This window comes from Aythya ferina (genome assembly GCF_964211825.1).
Source record: "Aythya ferina genome assembly, chromosome: 2".
NCBI lineage: Eukaryota > Metazoa > Chordata > Aves > Anseriformes > Anatidae > Aythya > Aythya ferina.
In genome coordinates this window covers 25,430,679-25,453,433 of record NC_140297.1, presented here as the reverse complement: position 1 = coordinate 25,453,433, position 22,755 = coordinate 25,430,679, and the positions used below count along the sequence as shown (strand labels likewise).

At 38.3% G+C, this 22,755-nt stretch overlaps 1 protein-coding gene and 1 long non-coding RNA gene across 7 annotated transcripts in view; one reads left to right on the top strand and one right to left on the bottom strand.

Moving 5' to 3' along the window:
- CALCR (calcitonin receptor) overlaps positions 1-22,755 on the top strand; it is a 173,827-nt gene that overhangs the window by 95,167 nt on the left and 55,905 nt on the right. For all 6 annotated transcript variants that reach the window (XM_084507315.1, XM_084507313.1, XM_084507312.1 and 3 more), the window contains 3 exons: positions 8,898-9,051; positions 12,523-12,633; positions 20,328-20,440. In XM_084507315.1, coding sequence (XP_084363441.1) covers positions 8,898-9,051; positions 12,523-12,633; positions 20,328-20,440 — 378 coding nt within the window. The remainder of the gene's footprint in view (positions 1-8,897; positions 9,052-12,522; positions 12,634-20,327; positions 20,441-22,755) is intronic.
- Positions 5,393-8,338, bottom strand: LOC311430712. Its single transcript, XR_014688965.1, has 2 exons — positions 8,233-8,338; positions 5,393-6,588 (listed from the first exon to the last, which is right to left on the bottom strand). It is a non-coding gene; the product is annotated as an uncharacterized lncRNA (long non-coding RNA).

Sequence of the window (22,755 nt, the reverse complement as noted above, 5' to 3'; positions counted from 1 at the left end):
CCTTCTCTTTATAACTTCCCCACAGCGCTGTTCACGACTTGTATTTACGTGAACAAAATGTAGTTTAGGGAAACAGAGAACAGTAAGAGAACAATGGAATAAAACAGATAAATGAGATCATGGAGAAACCAGGACAACAGCGAAGAACACCTCACATTAGTAAAATACTAAATTCATAGTTCAGGATTAGGATCTTCAACCAAAGAAGAACTGGAGAGCAGGAGGAAGAACAGAGGAGAGTTAATGTATTTCTGTTAACTTGGTCTCAAAAGTAACTAACACAAAATTAGTTATGATCTGAAGAATCATCCTTGTGATTGGCAAAAATCTTCTCCCTTGATGTGTATCAGAGTAGTCTGTTTTTTGTGGCATTTTGTGGCTGTTACACATAGCCCTGCAAGGGATGCACGTAGCAATGCTCTGGCTGGGACATCATGCATGTTCAGAGATCTCTCTAAGCCAGAGAGCCCAACAGACATCAGCTTCCTTCTGTATGTGAATAATCCTGGCTGGTCTGCATAGCATAACAGGAGCCTTGGCAAAGAACTGCAATTCTTCCTATAACAAAGTGAAGCCAACTGAAGGAACAATTCCAGGTTATTTTTCTTCCTCAGACAAGTGACAGGACTGTAAATATTCTGATAAAAAGAATTGTCAACAGATCTTACTGAGCGAGGTGTTCTGACCTACAGCATGGATTTATAGGTCAGCCCTGAAGGATTGGGCTGATCCTTCCCCTGTTATCCACAAACTTTTAAATCTCTTACCCATGGTATCACACATGTAGTATTGGTTCTGTGCTCCTTAATGCAGTGTTCCGAGGCTAGGGCTTCTTTAAGAAACTCTGCGGTGAGATCTGAATCCCCTTCCTTTTAGACATTTTTGCTCCAGAGGGCCAGTCTGGATAACTTAAGTACAAATTTATTTACATTTTCACTGTTCCCATCTCAATATTCCATCCTTTCCCACTGCAGTGGCCATACTGTGATCTAGTTAGACACTTCTTAGATCAATTTATCTTCTGGTAAGGGATAAACTACAGTCGTAGAAGGAGACCATGAGCAAACTGTTTTCTTGATAGCACTTGTCAGAACAGTGCTGTTAAATCAAATATGAAAAATATTTGGCAGCAGCCATCTTTCCAAAAAATTTCTTCATCTGTAGCTTGTAGAAGGCATTCAATTTTTACTTTTTTTTTTTTTTACTTTTTTTTTTTTTGTGTGTGTGTGTGTGTTCTGTAATAAGAAAAAGGTGTCTCTTTTTCTCTTCCAAAAAGACTGCTCCTGCTCTTTCGGATCTTCTAATCACATTTTGGTTCCCAGAACCATGAGCCATGGGAGTTCCATGTTAGCCACTGCCTGAGGTTGAGGAAGATGTAGTAATCAAAGTGATTTGTGACACGGGTGATCACCCCTTCCTCTACCCACCCCACAAACCATTCTCCAGATCTTTCTATTTTGTTGGCACTGATGGTTTACTGTTGTCCTATTGTTTGTGTCCTGCACTCCCAGCGCACTGATGAATGCAAATTCTTCCAAAGTGCAAATTCTTCCAGCCTAATGTGGTCCTAGCTTTCCCTCTGGGCTGCAAACTGTCTGATTATGCTGTTTGTTCTGGTGTAAGTTCCAGTCCTGTATCTCTCCTTGCATGTTTTGTCCTAGACCCTACTTACAAGGTGTCCATAGGTTCCCCTTCCCATAGTCTCCAGCATTTAGACCAGTCCTCAGGTGGTTTTGGTACCTTTTGATAGAAACCATCTCTCTTGCATATGTAATTTTTACACAGAATGGGTAGAACTTTATTCTTCTATGAAGAGGTCAATAATAATTGTCCTTTGCCAAACAAACAAACAAACAAAAAAAAAAAAAAAAAGCATTGGTTGCTCCAAAACTCACTTGTTAAAAATGAAGATTTTTTAATTTTCTCTCTGATGGCTTCTCTTGCTTTTGGATGTACAGTAATGACAATGCTTCCACCATCACCAGATATTGCTCTGTAATTCAAAGTGAATTCTATTGGAAATTTTAACTGTTCTTCTCAGGGAATATTACTTAGCTCACTTTATCCCTGATACTATTTTTTCAGTAATTATTGAGAGCCACAAAATGTGACTGAGATATGTTTCATCAAACCCCTGTATGCTGGAGGAATTAGTTCATCTCCTAGCTGCACATTCCTCTCCATGAGAAAGACAGAACATCAGCACGGTGTATCCAGGGGCATCAAACTGCAGAGAATGAGAAAGAGGAGAAAACAAGCCTGGGTCTTTTTCCTGTGTGACTGATCAATTTTGCAGGACATTGAGAAAAGGGAATTGTATTTTCTACCTCATTTTGTCAAGTAAGAATTCTCATCTAGCGAGAATTCCATCTCTACAGATGGTAGTTTGGTCTTGCCCTGTAAATGAGGATGGATGCAGTAGTTTTTCTCACATATTGCAATTTTGTTGTCCTGAGCCAACCACAAAGTGGTCAGTAAGGACCAAATGAATGCTGTAGCTTAAGACCACACCATTATTCAATTAAATCAGTTTGACCAAGATTGTATTTTAAAATAAAATCATTTTGAGTAAAAAACAAATTGTACAGCTTCATGAAGTCCAAACCTGTTAAATTGTTACAAAGCCTCGGTCATTAAACTATACACAGTCTAGTGCATTGTGTCAGATCCTAAAAGGCTTGTGAATAATTTCAATTCATAAAACACAGAACATTAATTACATGAAAGCCTAAATGTAATTTTAGGTAACTGCAAAAACTGGCTTATTTCAGAGCACGGCTTTAGTAGGTTGGAGTCTCCAGAAGCCAATTAGTAAAACATTTGCCACAGTGAGTTAGCTCATGGTGCGTGTGTCTGACCCCTCACAGCTACCAGTGCGATATATTCACCAGTGAGGTGGCATGTCCATGTCCTTCCCTGAGCTCCTGCTTCTGTCCAGGTTTCACCACAGGTCTCTAAAAGCCGTGTCTGTGCAGATAATGTACGCATAAGACTCTTCCTGCTTAAACACTCTTCCAGCATCTGGTCCAGAACAGGTGCTACCCTTCAGAGGGCAGGAGAGGTGCTGGAGAAGTGCATATTTTCCTATGTTGCTATGGCTTGCTTTCAAGCTGTAAGAAAGTGGAGTTGCAAATTCCAGAGCTCTTCTCATGCAAGGACGATTTGGGAAAGTACTTTGCTGATGATATAAAGTTGATGAGAATTATTTTGAGAATTTCAGACACAGGCTGCACACAGTTTTCCAGGAGGGAGAGGACTGCCTTGCTCTGTTCTGTTCACCTGAGGTTCTGGGGTGAGCTGAACCTTTTTGTCTCTCTCTTTGTTTTTTAAAAAAATAAGAATGCAGCTGGTTGCCCTAAAGAGGTCTCTTGAAAGAAAATTAGAGCTGAAGACAAAATCTGTGAAGCATTCTGCAGCCTGCCTTTAAGCCCACAGTTTGCATCAGGCTGTCTTGAGAGTAAAGCTTCCTTGTGTGAGCAGTACTGACTGCAGCAATGGAAAAAAAACTGTCAGAGAGTCAGGGAGCTGCTTTTCATTAAAAGTGCCTTGTCTTCATCTACTGTGGATGATAATCTCTTGCTTGTTTACATGGCTGCCAAAATCGGCAATATAAATTGTATGGGATCTAACTATATGTTTCCATCTTGCTTCAACAGCAACTGAGGAGGAAAAAAATGTAAAATTCAGAGGTTAAGCAAAACACGTCATGTTGAGGTATTTCCTCACAGAAATTGTCTGCTGTTTCTAGGCACATTTATAATGAATAAGAAATCATTGCTATGTTTACTCAGTACCTTCTGCTAATGACCTTCCTAAGGTATCACAGTGGTTTTCTTCTCTGTCCTGACACTCGTAGCTGTGAAAAGTGTTTCAAACACAATCAAGGTACAACGGGGGCTCTGCAACTAGGCTGAGTCACACTGAGCTCTCACTTAGAGACGTGATATATTGAAGGACAGGGGTTTAGTGACCCACAAAGTGGTGACTAAACATAGCAGTTTTAAGAAAAATGTGCCAAGTATATTTTTGAGCTATCAAAATCAATAACAAACAGTTGTAGCACCCAGAATCCGAAATATATTTTGACTGAGCTCAACAGTAAATGTTGCAAAATTGCTGCATTTAATGGAAGTGGGGGGTAGGGGGGGGGAAGAGAAAGGAAAGCTGCAAATACCTTCTTTTCTGTCATGTCATGTATAGTCAACAGTTCAAGCTCCTTGATGGTGGAAGAAAAATATTTGTGGATTGTATTCAATATTTTATGGGGGGGGGGGGGGGGGAGGGGGAAGTTAATTTTATGCTTGCTTTATCGGGATTCTCTTTTGCAGAAATGGACACAATCTAGCATATGTTAATAGCAGGTGTCTGTCTTATAGAAATGGGGCACTATATGGTATTTTCTGCGTAGTTTAAAATGATTCCAAATTGCTTTTTTCTACCAATTCTATGCATAAAGAGACCTTCAGCATTGCTAGCAGCCTGTTATTTCTTTTTGTCATGATAATTCACTTTCTTATAACAGTCATTTGTCAGGTGGTGGCTTGGTGGTCGTATGTATGACGTCATTTACTTGGACTTCTAGGAGTGACATCATATGTACGGCTGCTAAACTGCTGCATGGGACATCACTTAAACAGTTTTCATCTGAAGAAATCACACCAATCATTTTCAGGCTCTGAACACCACATCCTGATTATTAAGTTGTGAGTTACTTATTTCTCTTTAATAAAGAATATTTATAAATGAGTGAGGCATTCTTTTATTGTATCAACACCATTTACACTTCCATCTGAAGTAACCAGTGGATGGATGGGAAAGGTTTTTAACTTGCAGTAATGAAGGCTGAATATTCAAAATTTGTCTATGCTATAGGTACTAAACAGGTGGAAATGATTTGATCTTGGATTTTAATGGTAAAAATACATGTTTTAAAACTTAATTCCCAATGTAACTATATATAATCAAAAAAAGTAATGTCAGATAGGATATATATACACCGAGTCTCATGGGATATTTCCAGTCTCTCCCATTAGCATGCTACACATGAAGTTTTCCCCATATGTAGCCATGCCCAGGCTTCTTCTATCTCTGATAAGAGAATATTGACCCAGATATTTTTTTCTGCCCCATTTGCCCTTTCTTCACCCTTAAGGTAAGGAGTGCCAGAAGAATAAAACAAATCAGGACTGTACTAACATCTTTGTCTGACTGAGCCCCAGGAAGGAGTACCTGGCTGGATCATCAGCCCACTGAGCCAAGTGAGAAGACTGCCCCTGGCTTCAGGGAGGTCAGGCATTAGGCCCCGAGCACTAGAGTGGCGGTGGACACACAATTCTCTTGTGCATAGTAGAAAACACTAATATTGCAAACAGAAGTGTGATTGCTCACCCTCCAGCAAGCCAGCAGATTTATTTTGTGTTAGTCAACTGAAACGGTCATATTGTTTTAAGGTAGAATTAAATATTGTTCAAACTTCCACAGCCAGCTTTTCAAGTCCAGGCAAACAAAAATCAGTAATAACAATCAAGTGGAAGAGTACATTTGGAGGGCATATCACAGGTGAACAATATGAGTAAAACACATATAACCCTGTAATTTGATTTCACACACCACACACAAGCTATACAATTACATCAAAGTTGTCTGGAAATATGTGCACAACTAACTTTGAAAATCTGATTCTTTGTGTATGATAATAAGGAAAAAAATGAGATAATTTAAAAGACAGCTGTAATCTAACAGTAATATTTCATTCTTTACCTAAGTTGCTTTAGATTTACTGTAGGCCATTAAATGATTCCCCCGATGAAGTAATTTCCATTGAGTTTTAGTGGCATATTCTCATCTATCTTTTTAATCTGTCTGAGTGAATTCCTGACCCAAATGTAAGTAATAGGAGTTTTGCTGGCAATTTAACATGGGCCATGATTGCTTTGCTCAGAGGTAGAAGGATGGTTACATGGTTGAGCATTTTAAATAATTTTGGCATTCTCCAAAAGGTTCATCCTATCCACCACCACAGGAACTCTCTGCCTCCAAATATTAAAGTATTCTCATTAATCTATACCCAGTAAGAGCAGACTTCTTCAGGAATTGAATTAGTCCCTTACATACATCAAGTTATGAAACTGACTTTGAAGAGTAAGGTGTCTTCATTCTGTATTGTGTTTCACCCCACCGAATTATCACCCCTCATTATGAACTATGTCACCTCCACCAGTTAAAAGATACAAATATAACATTCCTTTTCTGATGACATTTTACTTTTGATTTAAATTGATATGCTTCTGTACTGTGCAATCTTCTGGGAAAAGTCTGTCCTTCTGAAAATGGTGGGTAAAAAAAGATCCAAAACAAGTTAAAAGGAGGGAAAGGTGTTCCAAAGCACTTCAAAAGTACTTATAATTTCTACCTGTGGCTGAAGTTTGCCAGTTATTTCATAGTTATGTTGTTCTTTATTCTGTACAGATAAAACAAGAGAAACTTCAACAGTATTTATGATCAGCAACCCCAGTATTTCTGGTCACTTTGTCAGTGTGAATTGATCTTGTTTGGTCCAGCAGACCTGAAGAACAGATCATCTCCTTCCTAGAAGGAAACAAAAATCAAATAAAAATATTGCTTCAGGGGAAAGAAAATTGGCAGTGTTTTCCAAGCATAACTGTATGGTTATGCTTTCAAAACAGGGGTGCCTTCCCAGACTAAACCCCAATAGCAGAGGAATCATCAAGAACAGAGACAGTGACATGAGAGTCCCTCTAGCTTTCTTTGACTATAGCATTATTCATTATAGCGTTATATGTACTTTCTCAAGTACAAACTGTTTGGAACTGAGGCATTATTCAAAATAAGAATGAAAAAAATAATAAATAAATAAGCATGGAGTATCTATGAATCACTTCAGGGAAGCACTGAAGCCTGTGGCAAGACATGGTCACAAAGGCAGACCTGAGGAAGAGTGTCATCTGTTCTTTCCTGCACTACTTGCTGGATTTGGGACATTGCTTGGTTGTTTTTTCAAACGATCCTCATGGACACCTGCTAGCCTCTTTAATCTTTCCATAAATGAGGGTTACCAGATATGCTTGGCTTTGCTTCTGTATTTTCTGTTCTGGCTTTCTAGATTCTTCATATTTTCACTTGAATGGCCAGATGAAATGTTTCAAGTGGCTTCACTGTTTAAATTTGTCTGTACATGCATATATACACACACATAAGTACACATTAAATTGCTATAAAATTGTATCTACCGGGAAATATCTTCCTTCCTTTTCCCCCACTTTTATTTCAAGTTCCTATTTGAGAACAATGAGATAAGCTACCATCAGTGTCTTCCAGTCTTCACATACTAGCTGTACACAGGTCAAAATTAAAATAGCATTATCAAAAGAGATTGGATGAAACTAAAAAAAGCAGTTGGTTAGATAAAAGAGCCTAAAAATATTAAATTGAGATGGTTTGGCACAGAAATATCTGTATAAAGTAATGACTTTCTTTTTTTTTCCACCTAAATCAAACATGCTGTGTTTTGCTACGTATTTTACAAAGGTGTTTTAGCTGTGCTAATGGAAAATAAATTAATGTATTAATGAGATACAATTGCTTTGTATGTGCAATAAAAGAAGGGAAGCAACAATTTAAGAAGTAGGGTGATTGAACTTTAAATACCTGTAATTTTTTTTGTTTGTTTAAACTGTAAATGCCTACTTAAAGATCTCTGTAACAGCATTTGGCATTAATATGAATCTCACAGACTCAAATGTATATGGAGGGTGATCGATACAGTCTGAAGCATGCTCCTAAAGTCCTCAACACACCTATTCATATGGAGAAAATATCATTAAAAACATTTAGTTATGTTATTTGCATGACTTGTGTAGGGAATTGCAGGCTTTGAATAAGAAATATTCCCAAGAACTCCAAGCCTGCACGCTTACAGGAGTTCTAAGCTTTGAGGCAGGCTGTAAATGACTCTGTATCTGTTTGCAATGACTTAAGTATAGCTTTGCAGTAAAAAAGTAAAGGGTCATACAAGGAAAGTGCCACAGAAGCATTGATTTTGCTTGGGAAAGCAGAGGAACTAATCCTTTCCTATCACCTTCATGCAGAGAAGTGTCCTTATACAGGATTAAGGCAGAAGAGCATTAACGAGAGCTCCACGCTCTCATTTCCAACCTGGCTCACAGACCTGGTCTGTGCAACAGAGGGACAGATAGAGAAAAGATAACTGACCTCTCTACCTGAGATCTTTGCCTTAGAGGTCCTTCTCTATGCCCTCCAGGCAGCCCAGAGTGGAAACATCCAGAAGAGGCCACTTGATCAAAGAGGACTGTCATTCAGGCTCTCAAATTTAGGAACACTTTGATTAGGTGCTTAATTAAGAACTGAGCTCAGGCTGTGAGGGTTAAACTGTGCCCTGACCTTAACAGCTGAAGGAGCTCAAAGCAAATGACAGAAAATATGAAAAGAAAAATAAAATAAATAAAAAAAAATCAGCTAGTTTCTAGACTGTGGCACTGAGGTATTTTTGTCTGAGTAGTCTAGAGAGAAATCAGCACCAGTGAGAGGAAATACATGGGTGTAACTTTGGGCAGATTCATGCAAAGATTTTTTGCAGATCACTAAGCTAAATGAAAAGATTTTAAAGACTTTATCAAGAATTTAGCGGTCCTCCCTTTTGCCAGGAAAAAGGGCTTGGTTAAAATCCTGAGTTTACAATGAGGTGAACTTAGTTAAAATTCAACATTTACTTTGCAAGCAGTAGAAGGTCTAACATAATACTAAACACATGTGTAAATAGGTCTTTGAAGAATGCATAATAGAGATTTCTTATCCTATTTTTTTATTGTATTCTACTGGTTTATTCACTGTACTAACTGTTTTTCCTTTCTGTACAGAGAATGGTTCCAAGTCTTACTGCTACTGTAAATTATACTGATCCTACATTAGAGCCTGTAGTAACTGAAAATTCAGTCATACGACAGAAGATAATAGATTCACAGTTCAAATGCTATGAGAGGATGAACAGAGCACCTCCATATAGGAAAAAAGGTAAAAAAGATTTTAAATTTCTGTTTGTATATTGCCATGTTTGCTTTTATCAATATAAAGGAGCCTTTTGTTCTGTATATTAACCCATAGTTTTCCTCAGGGTTCAGTTGCCTTCCAGTACTCAGCTGTCAACTCCACACTAACTTTCCATCCTCTTAGATGCTAAGAAAGAAAAAAGGTTAGAATGAGCCCAGGGAATGAACACCTTTTCCTTCCTCCCCATGCAGATGATACCTCCATTGTGTAGGTGAAGTGCATCTCTGTCTCAGTGTTTTGCTGATTGAATTTCTGTGTTTCTGCTCAGGGAGTACCACTCTCCAGAATGGTCGGTGCAGTACCTTCAAGCACACTTAACGTGAAGGCCTGGCTGTGAACAACGATCTCCTAAATAATAATGATATAAATTTCAGTTTGTTTGCTTCGTTCACTGTTTCACTTTTCCGTCAGTTGTGTACTGACTGATAGCTGTCATGCTTTGTACTAGCACAGATGTTCCAAGTCTTCCATATTCAACAGTAACACGATGCACATATTAAGGTTAAGAAAAAGGAAAGTGACAAATAATAGTGGTGATATGATGGCATGCCATGAATAAAGAAGCATTTCAGGCTAGGACTGAGGGTTCTCTTCTGATCACCTATTATCATAGAAATAAAGATATGTGGAGGACAGAGAAAAAATACTGGAGGCATTGTGGAAATGGAAGCAAGTAAAGAACAGAGAAGCTGAGGGCACTGTTTAAAAAGAAGATATACTAAGAAAAAAGATAATCACATAATAAATAGGATAACGTATTTTTTTTAATGCAAGACCAAAGACACTTCTACAACTCTTTACCGCAAAGATTTTATTGATCTCTGTAAGACTCAAAGAATGGTTAGATGTTAAGATACTCAGCTCTTGATGCAGAAATGCTTTGGAATGAAAATAGAAATTTCTATTTCTTCAAATGGGTTTTTATTTGGGCTGATAAAAGAAACAACAAGCAAACATGAAAAAAGAAAACAACACTGCAAGTATTTAAACAGGGTTATGAGATAGAAACTGTCATGTTTCAGATGTAAGCAAGCCTTTGCCTGCTGGGCTTGAGGTGAGGGTACCTGCTGTCTGCACAGATTACTCTTTTACTCTCCAGGTCTATAAATATATAATTATAATATATAATTTATATATTATATAAAAATATATAAATATATAATTTATATAATAGTTTATATATTTCTATATAATGTCATAAATGTATATGTTTATATGTAATTTATATATTTATATATTTATATAAGTATATTGTTTTTGTACGCAAAATATAAAATTTTGTATCAGTAATTCCACTCTACTCCTGTTTTGTTTGTTTGTTTGTTTGTTTTTTGCTTTGTTTTGTTTTTGTTGTTTTTGATTTTTTTAAATTTTATTTTGCCTCTCACTCACACGATCAGTTGCAAAGGACTGGAGCATCTGTCCAACATGAAGTAAATCTTGCTATATATATAACTTCTACGTGTTTTTCTCTGGGGCAGAGTAGGAGGTCAGCAATAGCAGACCAGCACCTATCTGAGACAGCCCAGCAGCTCCTGCACTCCTTTGACTGGCAGCTGGATTTAAGTGATGCCATATAGGAACATGCACTTCATTCATATATAACTCAGAGTGAAGATAATAGGTGAATAGGGAATGATGTCAACACTACTGAAGTTGTGCTTTCACTGTGGACTTGCCTCTATGAGTCATGACTGAGTTACAGGGCCCTCAGCCCTCCAACATCTATATCTCATAAAGGGTTGGAGGTGAATAAGGCTGTAAATTTGAAAGGGAGCACAGTATGAGATGGGTAATTCCCTTAATGCAAAGGGCAGCTGTAGGGGTGTCTCCTGAGAAGAAAAGCCCAATATATGAGTTGAAAGCATACACTGGGTATGCGTTTTCATCACAAGCAGTTGTGGAGTCTCATACTGAAATGTCCAGGAAAGCCCAGGATCTGGCACAACTTTAGAAAGCCAGCCCAGACATGGCTCACTTTTCTGTCACGTCTGCAGTCCCCAGTGTAGCCAATCTGTAGACCTACACAAATGTAGTTTAAATGCTTCATAATCCTGAGGTTCAAAGTTGGTGGCAATGAACTGCCAGGAGCTGCATAGTATCCCATCCCCAGAAGCCCGGGAGATGGTGTAATACAGGTGAGCTGTGGCAGCATTGCTGTGGCCTTGTGTCAGCAAAGCCAACGTCACGAATCATGTGCACACATTTATCTTGCTCAATTCAAGGTAGAATTGATTACCTTAAACAACAATGAAGTAATGAAATGTGCAGCTCAGGCACACAGAATTGCCTAACCATCCCTCTGGGACAGCACAGCATTCCCATGCTCACTGTTCATGCAAAAACACAATAGTTTCAGCCAGTGATTCAACAACATGATGTTCAACTCTACCTTTCCTGGTTTATGACTTAGACCATTTAATTTCCTGCACAAGTTCAAAAGCACATATATGTTATGTATTTTTAATCCATATATTTGTGTGTGCCTACTTATGGATGGATGCATGCATATATATATATATCATATACATGTATATCCTGTTTCTGACCTTGAAAGAGAGATTCCACACTGTATAGATCAATGTCAGTGATTTTTTGTCTTTATAAGGCAAGCCAAAGGATTGAAAAGTAAAGCTTGAAATCCCTACCAACCCCCTCCTGCACTGTCTTTCAGAAACAAGCTCAAGTTTCAAACATTTTCTACCCTTCTTTTTCTTTGATGTTATAAAATGAGTCCTAAAAGTCTTTCAAGTTTATCTCAAAGACAGAGAAGAACATAGGAATGCCTGAAAGATAACAAATTGTTGATACAACAGTTTATTAATGAGGTGAACAAGTAGTGTTTAGCACATCTAACTTGACAATGGCAAAATATCTGTGCATAAAATCTTAGCTAATGTAGAAGTTCTCATAAAAATATGCTTTTTGCCATGCATCTAATCTGGAAAGAATTAATTTGGAATGATTTATGTTTTCCATTTTTAATCCACAGCTATTTTGACTTAAAACAGTAGTTACCTCACTGTCAGTGTCTTCTCACTGTATTTCCATACCTTTTCTGCAACACAAACTGATTCTAAATATAAAATAACCACTTTTTGTTGGTGGTGGTGGTTTTGTTTGTTTGTTTGTTTTAACACATTACTTGAATAAATGCACAACAAGTGAGGAAATCATATTACTGCAAGCAGTCTCGTAGGGCAATTTCTGTGGACCACGTAACATTTACATAATGGGAATCAAGAGTGAGCAGTGTTCTGCCTCCCTAGTTTGGCAGGAAAGACTTTTTGCCATTCAAAGCATAGCAATAGCAAGGGTTTTTTCTGCAAAAACTCTTTATTGTCTGCAGATGGCAATATTCCTTGGGAGGCTAGAACAGAATGGGATAAGGAACAAATCTGTTGAATTGACTACTGAATTCCTTTAAATGTCCAGGTCTGTTCTGCAACCGAACCTGGGATGGTTGGCTGTGCTGGGACGACACACCTGCTGGCAGAATCACTGCTCAGAACTGTCCAGATTACTTTCCAGACTTTGACCCAACTGGTACAGTATTTCTTTTTATTATCTTATCTTTCAGAGGAACATCCATGCCATTGAGTGGAGCATGTTTCCAGTAGCATTTTTGCATCATTGTGAAATTTCAGGGAGTTTGACTGAAATGAAAATACATTAGATCTTTGGGTTGCCTAATTTATATAGTTTTATTTTACAATATTTTATATGCATTTCTATGTATGTAATTTTGACTGCTGTACACATGGAACCCATTTTGTTAAAATATGAAAGTATTAACTACTTATTTATGATCTCAAAACATTTTTAACACCTCTATCTGATTTTTTCTAATAAATAGAAGATGCTGAAAGTACGTACTCATAGGCATGAAACATCTATCAGAATCTTCTTTTTTTATTGTAAAATATCATTTTATAAAAGAAGATAAGCAGAAGTGATGTTCTTTCACTCTCAAAGTTTCAGTTGTTCATTGAATTCTTCATACAAATACTAGCAGCCGTGTAGACTAAAAAAAAAGAAGTAAATCAAGAATCTTTAAAAAGGCAAATGAAAGGAAAAAAAAAACAAGACAAATATTGCTGAACAGATATGAGGAAATTTAAGATAGAAGTAAAACTCCAGGGAGGGTATTGCTTGAAGAAAAACACAGTTGTGTGTTCCATTCTCAGGATATATTGCTTATAGGCAGTGGTTGATGCCACAATGTCCTCAATCATCTGTAAACACAGCACACCAACTGCAGTTAAAAATATGAAACTAAACATTTTCAACAAGGTTGAAACAAAATTTATGTGCTGAATTGGAAAGTAAAGAACATACTATTGCATAGCTGTAAATTACCAAGTACCATTTGCTAAAACTATTTTTGTTGAGATTACCTATTTAGAAACAGAGGAGTTTCCAGGTAGGATCAGTATGTACATGTATCTCACTAAATCCTATTTGCAATAACAAACAGACTTATTGATATTCCTGGTCTATCTAAATTAAGCTATCCACAGTTAGAAAATTCACCCTGCAAGTGGGAAACTTCCAATATCAGCCCCAGATTGAGAGGATTCAAACCTGCATCCTAATTTGGATGAAGGAACCTCCCTCTTTCCAGTGGACAACTGCTTCAACAATTAGGCAATTTGTATGAAAGATACCAGAAGAGCATTGTAAAAGAACTGACCAAACTTGGTTCAGTTCTCAAAAAGAAGTGCCAACATTCAGAGAGCTCAAGGCTCTGGATTCTGAAGTTACACATGGTTTTTCCTACATTCAGGGCAGGGGTGCCTCTCAGATGGGGTCAGTACTTTCTGTTTCAGCCCCCTTTTTGTTTATGATACCCTCCACAAGTGGTTACTAGCTTTGATAAACAACAATTTACTACAAGTTTTCTGCTTTCCCTCCTTCCATGTTTTCCTTAGGAAAAAAAAAATACCAACAGCACTGGTTTATGTACACTCCATATGTTCCTGCAAAAGCAGGTGGTGGACAGCTCTGTAAGAAGTCTCCTCACCACTCCCAGGTCCTCATCCCACCATGAGAGGGAGTGATTATGGAGCCACTCACCAGCTGGTGCCCAAGCCACTTATTCCTGGCTTTTCCGGTTGCCCACTTGTCTCCAGCGACTTGTTCCAAACTAATCACTCCATTCCCACAGCACTCTTCAAAGTAACACTTAAGCCATCCATGGAAAAGCACCTCTCTCAATCATTAATGTTTATTTATGTTGAAATCTGTGACTTGTTGGCCTGACTGCAAATGGCTCCTTAGTATATAAATGTGTGATGCAGTCTTGCCCATGACAACAGGTACATACTCTGTTTTTTCCTTCTGCTGTGCTTTAAAGTTTGCAGATTTTTTCTTTATTTTATTTTCTAAGTGTTCCTGTTATCTGTATGAAGCCACAGGGGATAAAAAGCTTCGTCCAGCAATTTCCTCCTGTTCTCACTGCTGTCCTGCGTAGGAGCAATACCTGTGGTCTCCCACACTCAGTGTTTCCCACACACACACACTTTCCTCTGCTCCTCTGTGGCACATCTGTCTGTCTCTTGGTTGGTGTTTCTGTGTCTCAGACACAGCTCCTGGTTCAGCCAGAGCTGCTTTCCTGGAATATCTTTTGAGTACCCCAGGAAACAGCTGCAGCATAAACCAGCACAGAGCCTGCCTTTGCTATAGAGGTGGCTGATTGTCACACCAAGGCTTAATAAAGCAAGAGGGAGACGAGAAACCATGGGGGTGATGAGAAATCTTTCAGCTGCTAATGGAAGTGGCTGCCACTTGTCCAAAAGTGCAGGTTCAACTGTCCTGAGAAAAGTATACCAAGTTTGTGTCACAAGTCATTATTTCGTTCAGTAACCTCTGTGTGTTAAACATAATACAGCTAGATTTTCTGCTGAGAAACAGAAAATTCACCCTAAGAAACAATGATTTTACAAGTCAAAAACCTCAGTGCCTATCAGGTTTCCTTCTCATTAAGGCCCTATAATATCAAACCACCTCAGCATGTATTTTAGGTATGCAAGTAAAGCCATGGACTTTCAAAACAAGTACTTTATACCACACTGCTTTGGGCTGCACTGAGACCTGCAGAACCACTCCACTGCCTATCAGCTCCCTGATGTCTACTTCTGTTTGGGTCCAGGTACAGCTTCGAGTCCTGGAACAAAATATCACTCAGCTTTCTTTTTGCACTTTGAATCTTGGATCATTCATACTGGGAAAAAAAAAAAAAAAAACATCTGGCAACATAGGATCACATCTTCCTCCCATCTGCACCTGTGGGTGCTGTATAACAACTCGTTGCATGTGAATCCTCAACATTCAGTATCCAGGCCAAGACTGTGTATTAAAGTCTGTTAGAAAATAAATCAGGGAAAATCATATTCTGGAGAAAATGACTCAGAAGCACGATGACAGGGACAGAGAGAACCAACATGCTCAGTGCTCAACTAAGTCAATCAGATGTAATTCTACTTATTTCATTGAATGAAATTCACATCCATTCATACTAGGTAGAAATCAGTGTGTTGAGGTGAGAAAGACCACCATGATAACCTAGTCTGTTCCATTAGCTGGGGCTTCCTACATTTATTTTCCCACCCAATGAAGCTCTATCTTGTTAGAGTATATTAAATCTAACAAACGGAAATCTCTCTCTACAAGCTGTGACAACTGTGTCCTTTTCAATAAACAACTTGCATCTTGCAGCAATCTCTTTCTCACAACGAGCATTGTGTGCAATGTGGAAATGCATAAAAACAAATCAATTTGGGGGGGGGGAAGCATACTGAGATCTACTGGTTTAACTCCCGTGACAGCAGGAAATTCATTGTCTCATCTGCTCCTGCTGAGGCTCTGAGTAAGGCTGAGTTCTGTACTCCCATATTCAGGCAACGTGTACAGTTTCCCTTGAAATGTATTTATATTCATGTTTTATTCAAGTGAATCTCTTGTATAATGCTTTTGAAATGGTTCCAGGTCATGCTGAAATTGATAGGAATTGAATTTGATAGAAATATACAGTATGTAATTCATGCTGGTAATACTCTTGCTAGTAAAATAGAAGGGAAATGGCCTTCCGTCATGGCAGGTGGACTGGGCCGCTGAGAGGGGCAGACCATTGCCCTGTGCTGGGTACAGCCTGTGGGGCTTGCCACCATCCTGCACTTGGTCAGGGTGAATTTGGCACAGCCACGCACAGCAATGCAAACAAACGTACAAGTTGTATTGTGACAGCCTTACCCTATGACCACAGGGGACGGGACTTATGGGCACAGGCACATTGTGCTCACAGCAGACAAAATGCACAAAGGATTCAGCTGAGTAGGCCGCCAAGCCGACGGGAGCAGTCGGCTCCTGATGAGACTGCAGATTCTCATTACAGATGAGAAACCATGGCCTTCCATAAAGCAGAGAGAGAAAGAGACATTCTGGATCTCAACAGCTGCTGCATCTCCAAGCAGGCAGGGAGGCCACTTCTTCGGGCAGCCCGTAATTTAAGCAGCTTCCCAACCCCAGTCTCCCCTTCTTAGTGCCCAACCCATCATGTGCCCATCACCACCAGGTGGCATGCCTCAGTGTGGTGATGTCCCTGGGAGCAAGGAGCAGCAGCAGGAGTCCCCAGGAGCTGTCCAAGCACCCTGAGAGGCATAGGGAGAGGAGAGACCTTCTCCTGCTGCCACTAAATCTAATTTTGTTGACTCCGCCTAAAAAGGCAGCTCTGGATTTCTGCTGGCCCTGTTTTTTGTCTTGAAGTGATATAGACAGGGATAGATAAAACAAATCTGAATTCTGTGGATGCTTCTTTTGCTCCCTACTCTTCTGTGTATTTCTGTCATGCTCCATAGAAATCTCAACAGCTACATTTTAAACATCATTTCTTATCCCCTCAGTGCACAACTTGACTTTATTCTCCGGTTCTGCAGAATAAGGCATTTTGATTCTTTACTTACTAGGACGCTGGAACTGAACGTTTCTAGGGTCTCTGTTGTATTATATAAGATGTTTTTTTCATTTCTGAAAAAAAAAAAAAAAAATCTTCTAAAATATTTCACTGAGGAAGTAAATCAGCTGTGTTACAGAAGTATCAGCTATTCTCTCATCTGCAAAACTAAGTACTGTACAGGTCAATCCAAACAATGGCAAAGAATCCAATGTCTGGTATGTGCTGAGCATGCACTGCAACAGAGGAAAACTTTTTACTTCCAGCGTATAACTCAGCAATAAATAAATAAATAAATGGTACTGACTCTTTTAACATCTACTAGCCATAGACTTTGGCTAATTGTAAACAAACAAACAAAAGAATGATAGCGAGTACTTATGTTTGTTCCAAAGTTACAGTGTTAAGATATATGTTACATATAAAAACTGATTTGTTTTTATGAGAAAAAAATAAGATTCATAAAAGCACCGTTGGTAACACAAGCAATAGCATATACAAAACCATTACTAGGGGTTAACATTTTTAGACACCTCACTACTCCAGCGAAACTTCTATTGTGGGTAAGGTTTCTCTCATCCAGTTTTCCCAGATGACTCCTTAAGTGTCTGTCTTTCTCAGCTAACTACAGCGAGCCTGTAAAACTACCTTTGAGTATAACTTTAAGGTAGCTAAAGTTAGGTGAAATTAATCCCACACAATGCCACCATTCTTCCACTCTGAACAATTGATATCCTGGTAGTACGCTGGATACAGACAGAGCCCAAAAAAATTTATTTAAAGAGTATTTCAGTAATTTTAAAGCACATACTTCATTTTTGCCTTACTAGTATTATCTTACCTATCCTTACACTCTTGGGTATTTCTTCAGAGCTTCTTACAGATGGTTCTTGTTAGCATAAAAAACATGTGCCAAGGTTCCTAATCGCAAACCTGCCACCGTAGAAGAACTTGCAGTAGAACAGTGGTTGAGTTACATACTGCTTCATTTCTCTATAAAGCCCTAGATTTAGAAGAAATGTTCTACCAATGTGAGTCACTGGATTGGACAGTACAGAGGCTTACAGTGCACAAGGCCAAGTGTCTATTTTATCACAAGAGAAACACGAGAAACTTCTTCAAAAGCCAGTCTGTTGACAACCCATTGCACTTCAGGGGCACCACAGGTGATGGACACCCAGGTACCTAAACAGATCTCTTTATTTATGATCTACCAAGAACAGAGAACAGTAAAATAAAAAATTGTCCCTTGTATCATAAACTTTAGCCCACACCATTTTTCCAATCTAACTAGCATCTTATAATTAAATATTTTAAAAAGACATGCCATATTTATGTGTATCACAGTTGCATATCCTGACAACAGAACCCCATATTCTAGTATCAGAAATTCTGATCCCCCAGTCCCATTTTCTGACATCACAGCAAGAAATCAGTGGGCCATAGCAACTTCCAGACTAAGATCAGTTGTGTTTGTCTGGCTTCGAGGAAAAGCATGAGGCAACAGATTTGCCTCTGGCTTACAAAGGTCACATTATACTTAGGCAGAGTGCCTACCTAGGCATTAAAGTACAGAGATGATAGATGGTATTACCATTATGCTCTATAGCATATTAACAAAAGCCACGTATTCTGCACGGTGTATGGGACAGTAGGCATGATGTTTGTACACCGTGTTCCATGGCAGAGTAACGATTAATCTTTTATCTATGACTGAAAACTTTTTCCAGCTTTAGATAATATCTGGCAAAGAGTACAACGGGAACATTGCTACGCAGGCAGTCTGAGATTATCTCCAAGCTGCAGTGATGGAAGGCTGAGATAGCATGTACTGTTCTTCTTTGTATTGTTGATGCACGTATTGATTTTCAGCAGGTCCCCCAAAACAATGATTTGAAACTCACAGTAATTTCAAAAGTATGCTGTGTTCTGGAGGATTGTCGTCTTTTTGCAATGGTACTATGCAAAGTGTATTTCTAGTCAGAGGAAGATAGCTTGTTCTGTACGATCCTTGCCTTGCTAGTGTGATCAAATGCTTTTCTTAGCATGTAAAGAGGGAATATGAATCTTCCAAACTACTAGGACCATTAATTATCAGAACTGATTAAGAAAAATAAATGCAGATGTTCGACACAAACAGTGAAAATGTGTAAGTTCAGATGGTAGTAGGCTCTTTAAAAGTAAATCGACTGGAAATGCTGAGAACCTATATATAGGGCCAATATCTATAAAACTACAGTAGACAAATGGTTGTCAAGATAGAATTTTTAGGATGTCAAAAAGTCAGACTTGAAACACTGTGCTTTTCATAAATAAACAGTTGTGTCACTATCTACAAGAACATCAAATAATTTAAGTTTATGATCTTATCCATTTCCCACTTTTGATACTCAGACAAGTTTTCCACTGACTCCCCCATGGCCAGTGCTTGAGGGAAGGCCAGAGGAATTAGTCCAAGACTTGACAGGTGATTAGAAGTGACTGTTTGTGGCTCTGCGTCCAGGATTTCCCAGACAGAAATGCAAATGTGGACAGGAGGATGCCTGCACGGCACACATCTGTGGTTCCAGACATCCCTCTGAGCAATCCTGATGGTTCTGCGATCGCAAAAAAAAGGATGCGTGCAAAGAAGCATGAAGCTGTTGAACGTTGGCGAGGATGTCAGAGCCACCTATGGGGCAGAGACACATGTAGAGGAGCCAAATGCACATCAGATTATTTAAACAGAGAGCCTGCTTCTCTCTGCAGCCTCAAAGGGAAATAAGCAGGGTTCCTGCTCACCACTGGCATGAAGCTTCGGTAGCACACTTCCACCCGTCTGTGCAAATACACTGCTGGTGTCAGGGCTATCACCATCTGCACTACACATTTTCTTTAACTAATTATTCAATTATTCCCCTTAATACATGAAACCCTGCTGCAGGACTCAGTCTGTTAGTGTCTGTGTAAGGATACCAGCATCTCATTGAGAGTGTCAGGTTTGAACAGTTTTCAACAGCCTCTTTAAATGAATTATTAACACAGAAATAATTGCATCTGAATGAAGGTTGGATATATATACTCTAGCGCATTCATTCAAGACAACAGGAGACAGATAAATGACAAATTTTGTGTCAGATAAATCTCTGAGAAACAAAAATTAAACAAAAAAAAAGTATATTAATTCCATAACTTGAAAACCCTTTGGATTTCATTACACAGGCACTTTATTTCTAAACATTAATTCTTTTTAATGTTTTTTTAAAATGTGTAACATGCTAAAATAACTATAATTGTGCTTTATTATCAGAAAGAGCTTCAAAATATTGTGATGAAACTGGAAACTGGTTCCGCCATCCTGAGAGCAACCGCACTTGGTCCAACTACACCCTGTGCAACTCTTTCACCTCTGAAAAATTGAAGGTATGCTACAGTTAAAAACACAGTGATTGTCTGGGAATGGATTTAGGCTGGGCTAGCAGCAAGGCACATATGAATAGGTCAGGATTGTCTTAATTGTTTAGCTTTATTTGTTGCACAAGAATTGAATAGCAATGTCCTCCTGATTTTAACCTATTAAAATTACCTTATGAATTCTCAGTATAGGTTTGCTACAGGCTGGATAATTTAGTAGCAATTCACGTGATCAGTTTTGCTGTATTTTTCAAATGCATTTTTTAATTCCTGTGATTTTTTTCCTGATTGCCCAATCAACTGTAAAATGATCCTTTAAAATTTCAGTTTTGCTTTCTGTAAAAAGTATCTTCCAAACTGTAGATATCATCTTTGCAGGGCTGGAAATCCTGATATGTTAAAATTATTTTTCATAACCAAAGAGCATCACTCTGTATTCGCTCCCTTTGAAAAGAAATATTTATGAAGGTACCATCATGCCAGAAAATCCTACAAGTCTGAACACATTTTACACATTTATAGTTTGACTGAAGTCAATGTGACTATTTACACTAATAAACTAAGCATTTGCATCAATATTTCCAACATTGAGTTGCTAAGCTGAAAAGGGAGAACAAAGTCTAAAAGCACCAAAAGAAACAGAGAGAGAGAAATCTGAGAAAAGCTTTAAAAAAAAGAAGTTAGAAAAACTCATGAAAATAAACATATTTCTCAAATGTGAGTGGAGCTCCAGGAAAATCTGATTACAGATTTGTGACAGAATAATTTGTGACTATTTGGAATTGTGGAAGGAAAAGAGTCAGAAAGTGATTTGATTTGGGGTTTGTCTTGGAGAATCTTTTTTTTGTGCAGCCAAAAATCAGTATGTGGTTATATTTAGTAATGATCCAGCATAAAGGGCCTTGGAAAAGTCTACTGGACTAGGCAGGAGGCGAATTCTAAAAGATTTTACAGCATGAGGAATCATCTTGGTAAAATGGGGCTCACCTATGTGTCAGACAGAGTATTAGTAAAAATCTCAGCTCACAGAAGCATTAAATGGAAGCACCATAAAAATATCATTTTTCCAGATGTTGGCCCATGTAAGGAGGCAAAAAAATGTAGTTCTGTTGCCTATTATCCATGCCTTCCAGAAGAAGAATTTTGAATATCATTCAAGCGAAGTGCAGATAGAGCACAAAGGAAAATTATATGTACCTTGAGATTCTTCTGAAACAAACAAAAAAAAAATAAAGTAAAATAAAATAATGGAAAATGCAGAAAGAATCTATCTTTACAGAAATGCCAAGTTGAATTATGACCTTTAGTCCAAGTCTTCAAAAACCAGGAGTATGCTTCATTTCTAGAGTATTTTCATGAACTTATAGATAGTTTAATTAACTGAGTATGAGGTATTTCTATCAGAGAATTCTCTTTCCTCAATACAAGAATTCTAGAGAGACAGGGGGAAAATCAATTACGTGTTTCAATTTTAAGTATTCTAAGCCCGGGATGAAGGTGCATAAACTAAAAATTTGGTGAATCAGTGTAAGTTCTATATATCAGAAAGAACATCAAAGGTTGCCATTTTGAGGAGTGTAGAGGTTAATCAAATAGTTGCTTGTTTGAAGTTAACTGAAAATACCTACATGCTATGCTTTTGAGATGGGTTACAGAGGCAGAAATAAAACAAAACATTTATGAACAGTTCTGTAAATTGAATTCAGGCTTTAAAATTGTATCAATCTAATATCATATAGTGACCACTTAGTATGCAGTGGAAGAAACGTCACATGCACACGGGTAAAAACCTCTCCCACTACTCTATTCAGAAATCTGTCTCATCTCTGCTCTCCGATCTGCCTTCTCTGGGGTTTTGTGGTCACTAGCAATGTTGTGGTTAGTCATTGTGGAGGGAAAGTAGGAGACCTAGAGTTTTTTCAGTTAATATGCATGGATTCCCATAAATCTTGGTGAGTGATACTTTGTTGTAAATAAGAACTAGGCCACCATATCACTTAGGTTAATGAAAGCAGGAGCTTATTCCAGTTGTGCAATGGCTGAAGAATAAGCTAGATAAGATGTGCACTTGTGCTAAGTAGAATAGCTTTGTTTTCTGAATTTTATTCATATCTGTTTTCAACTGCAACTTTAAGCTGACTTGGGAAAAAAAAAAAAAAAAAGCCATCATCAAAACTTAGGACTACAGAAATCAATTAGAAGCTTGACAGATATTAACTGAGTATGCCTGAAATAAAAGAGTTGTATGAAACATTCCTTATCCTTTTGTTCTTCTCCCTTTGCCAAAAACACACAAAAGATGCAGAGAGGGAGTAATAAAGAAA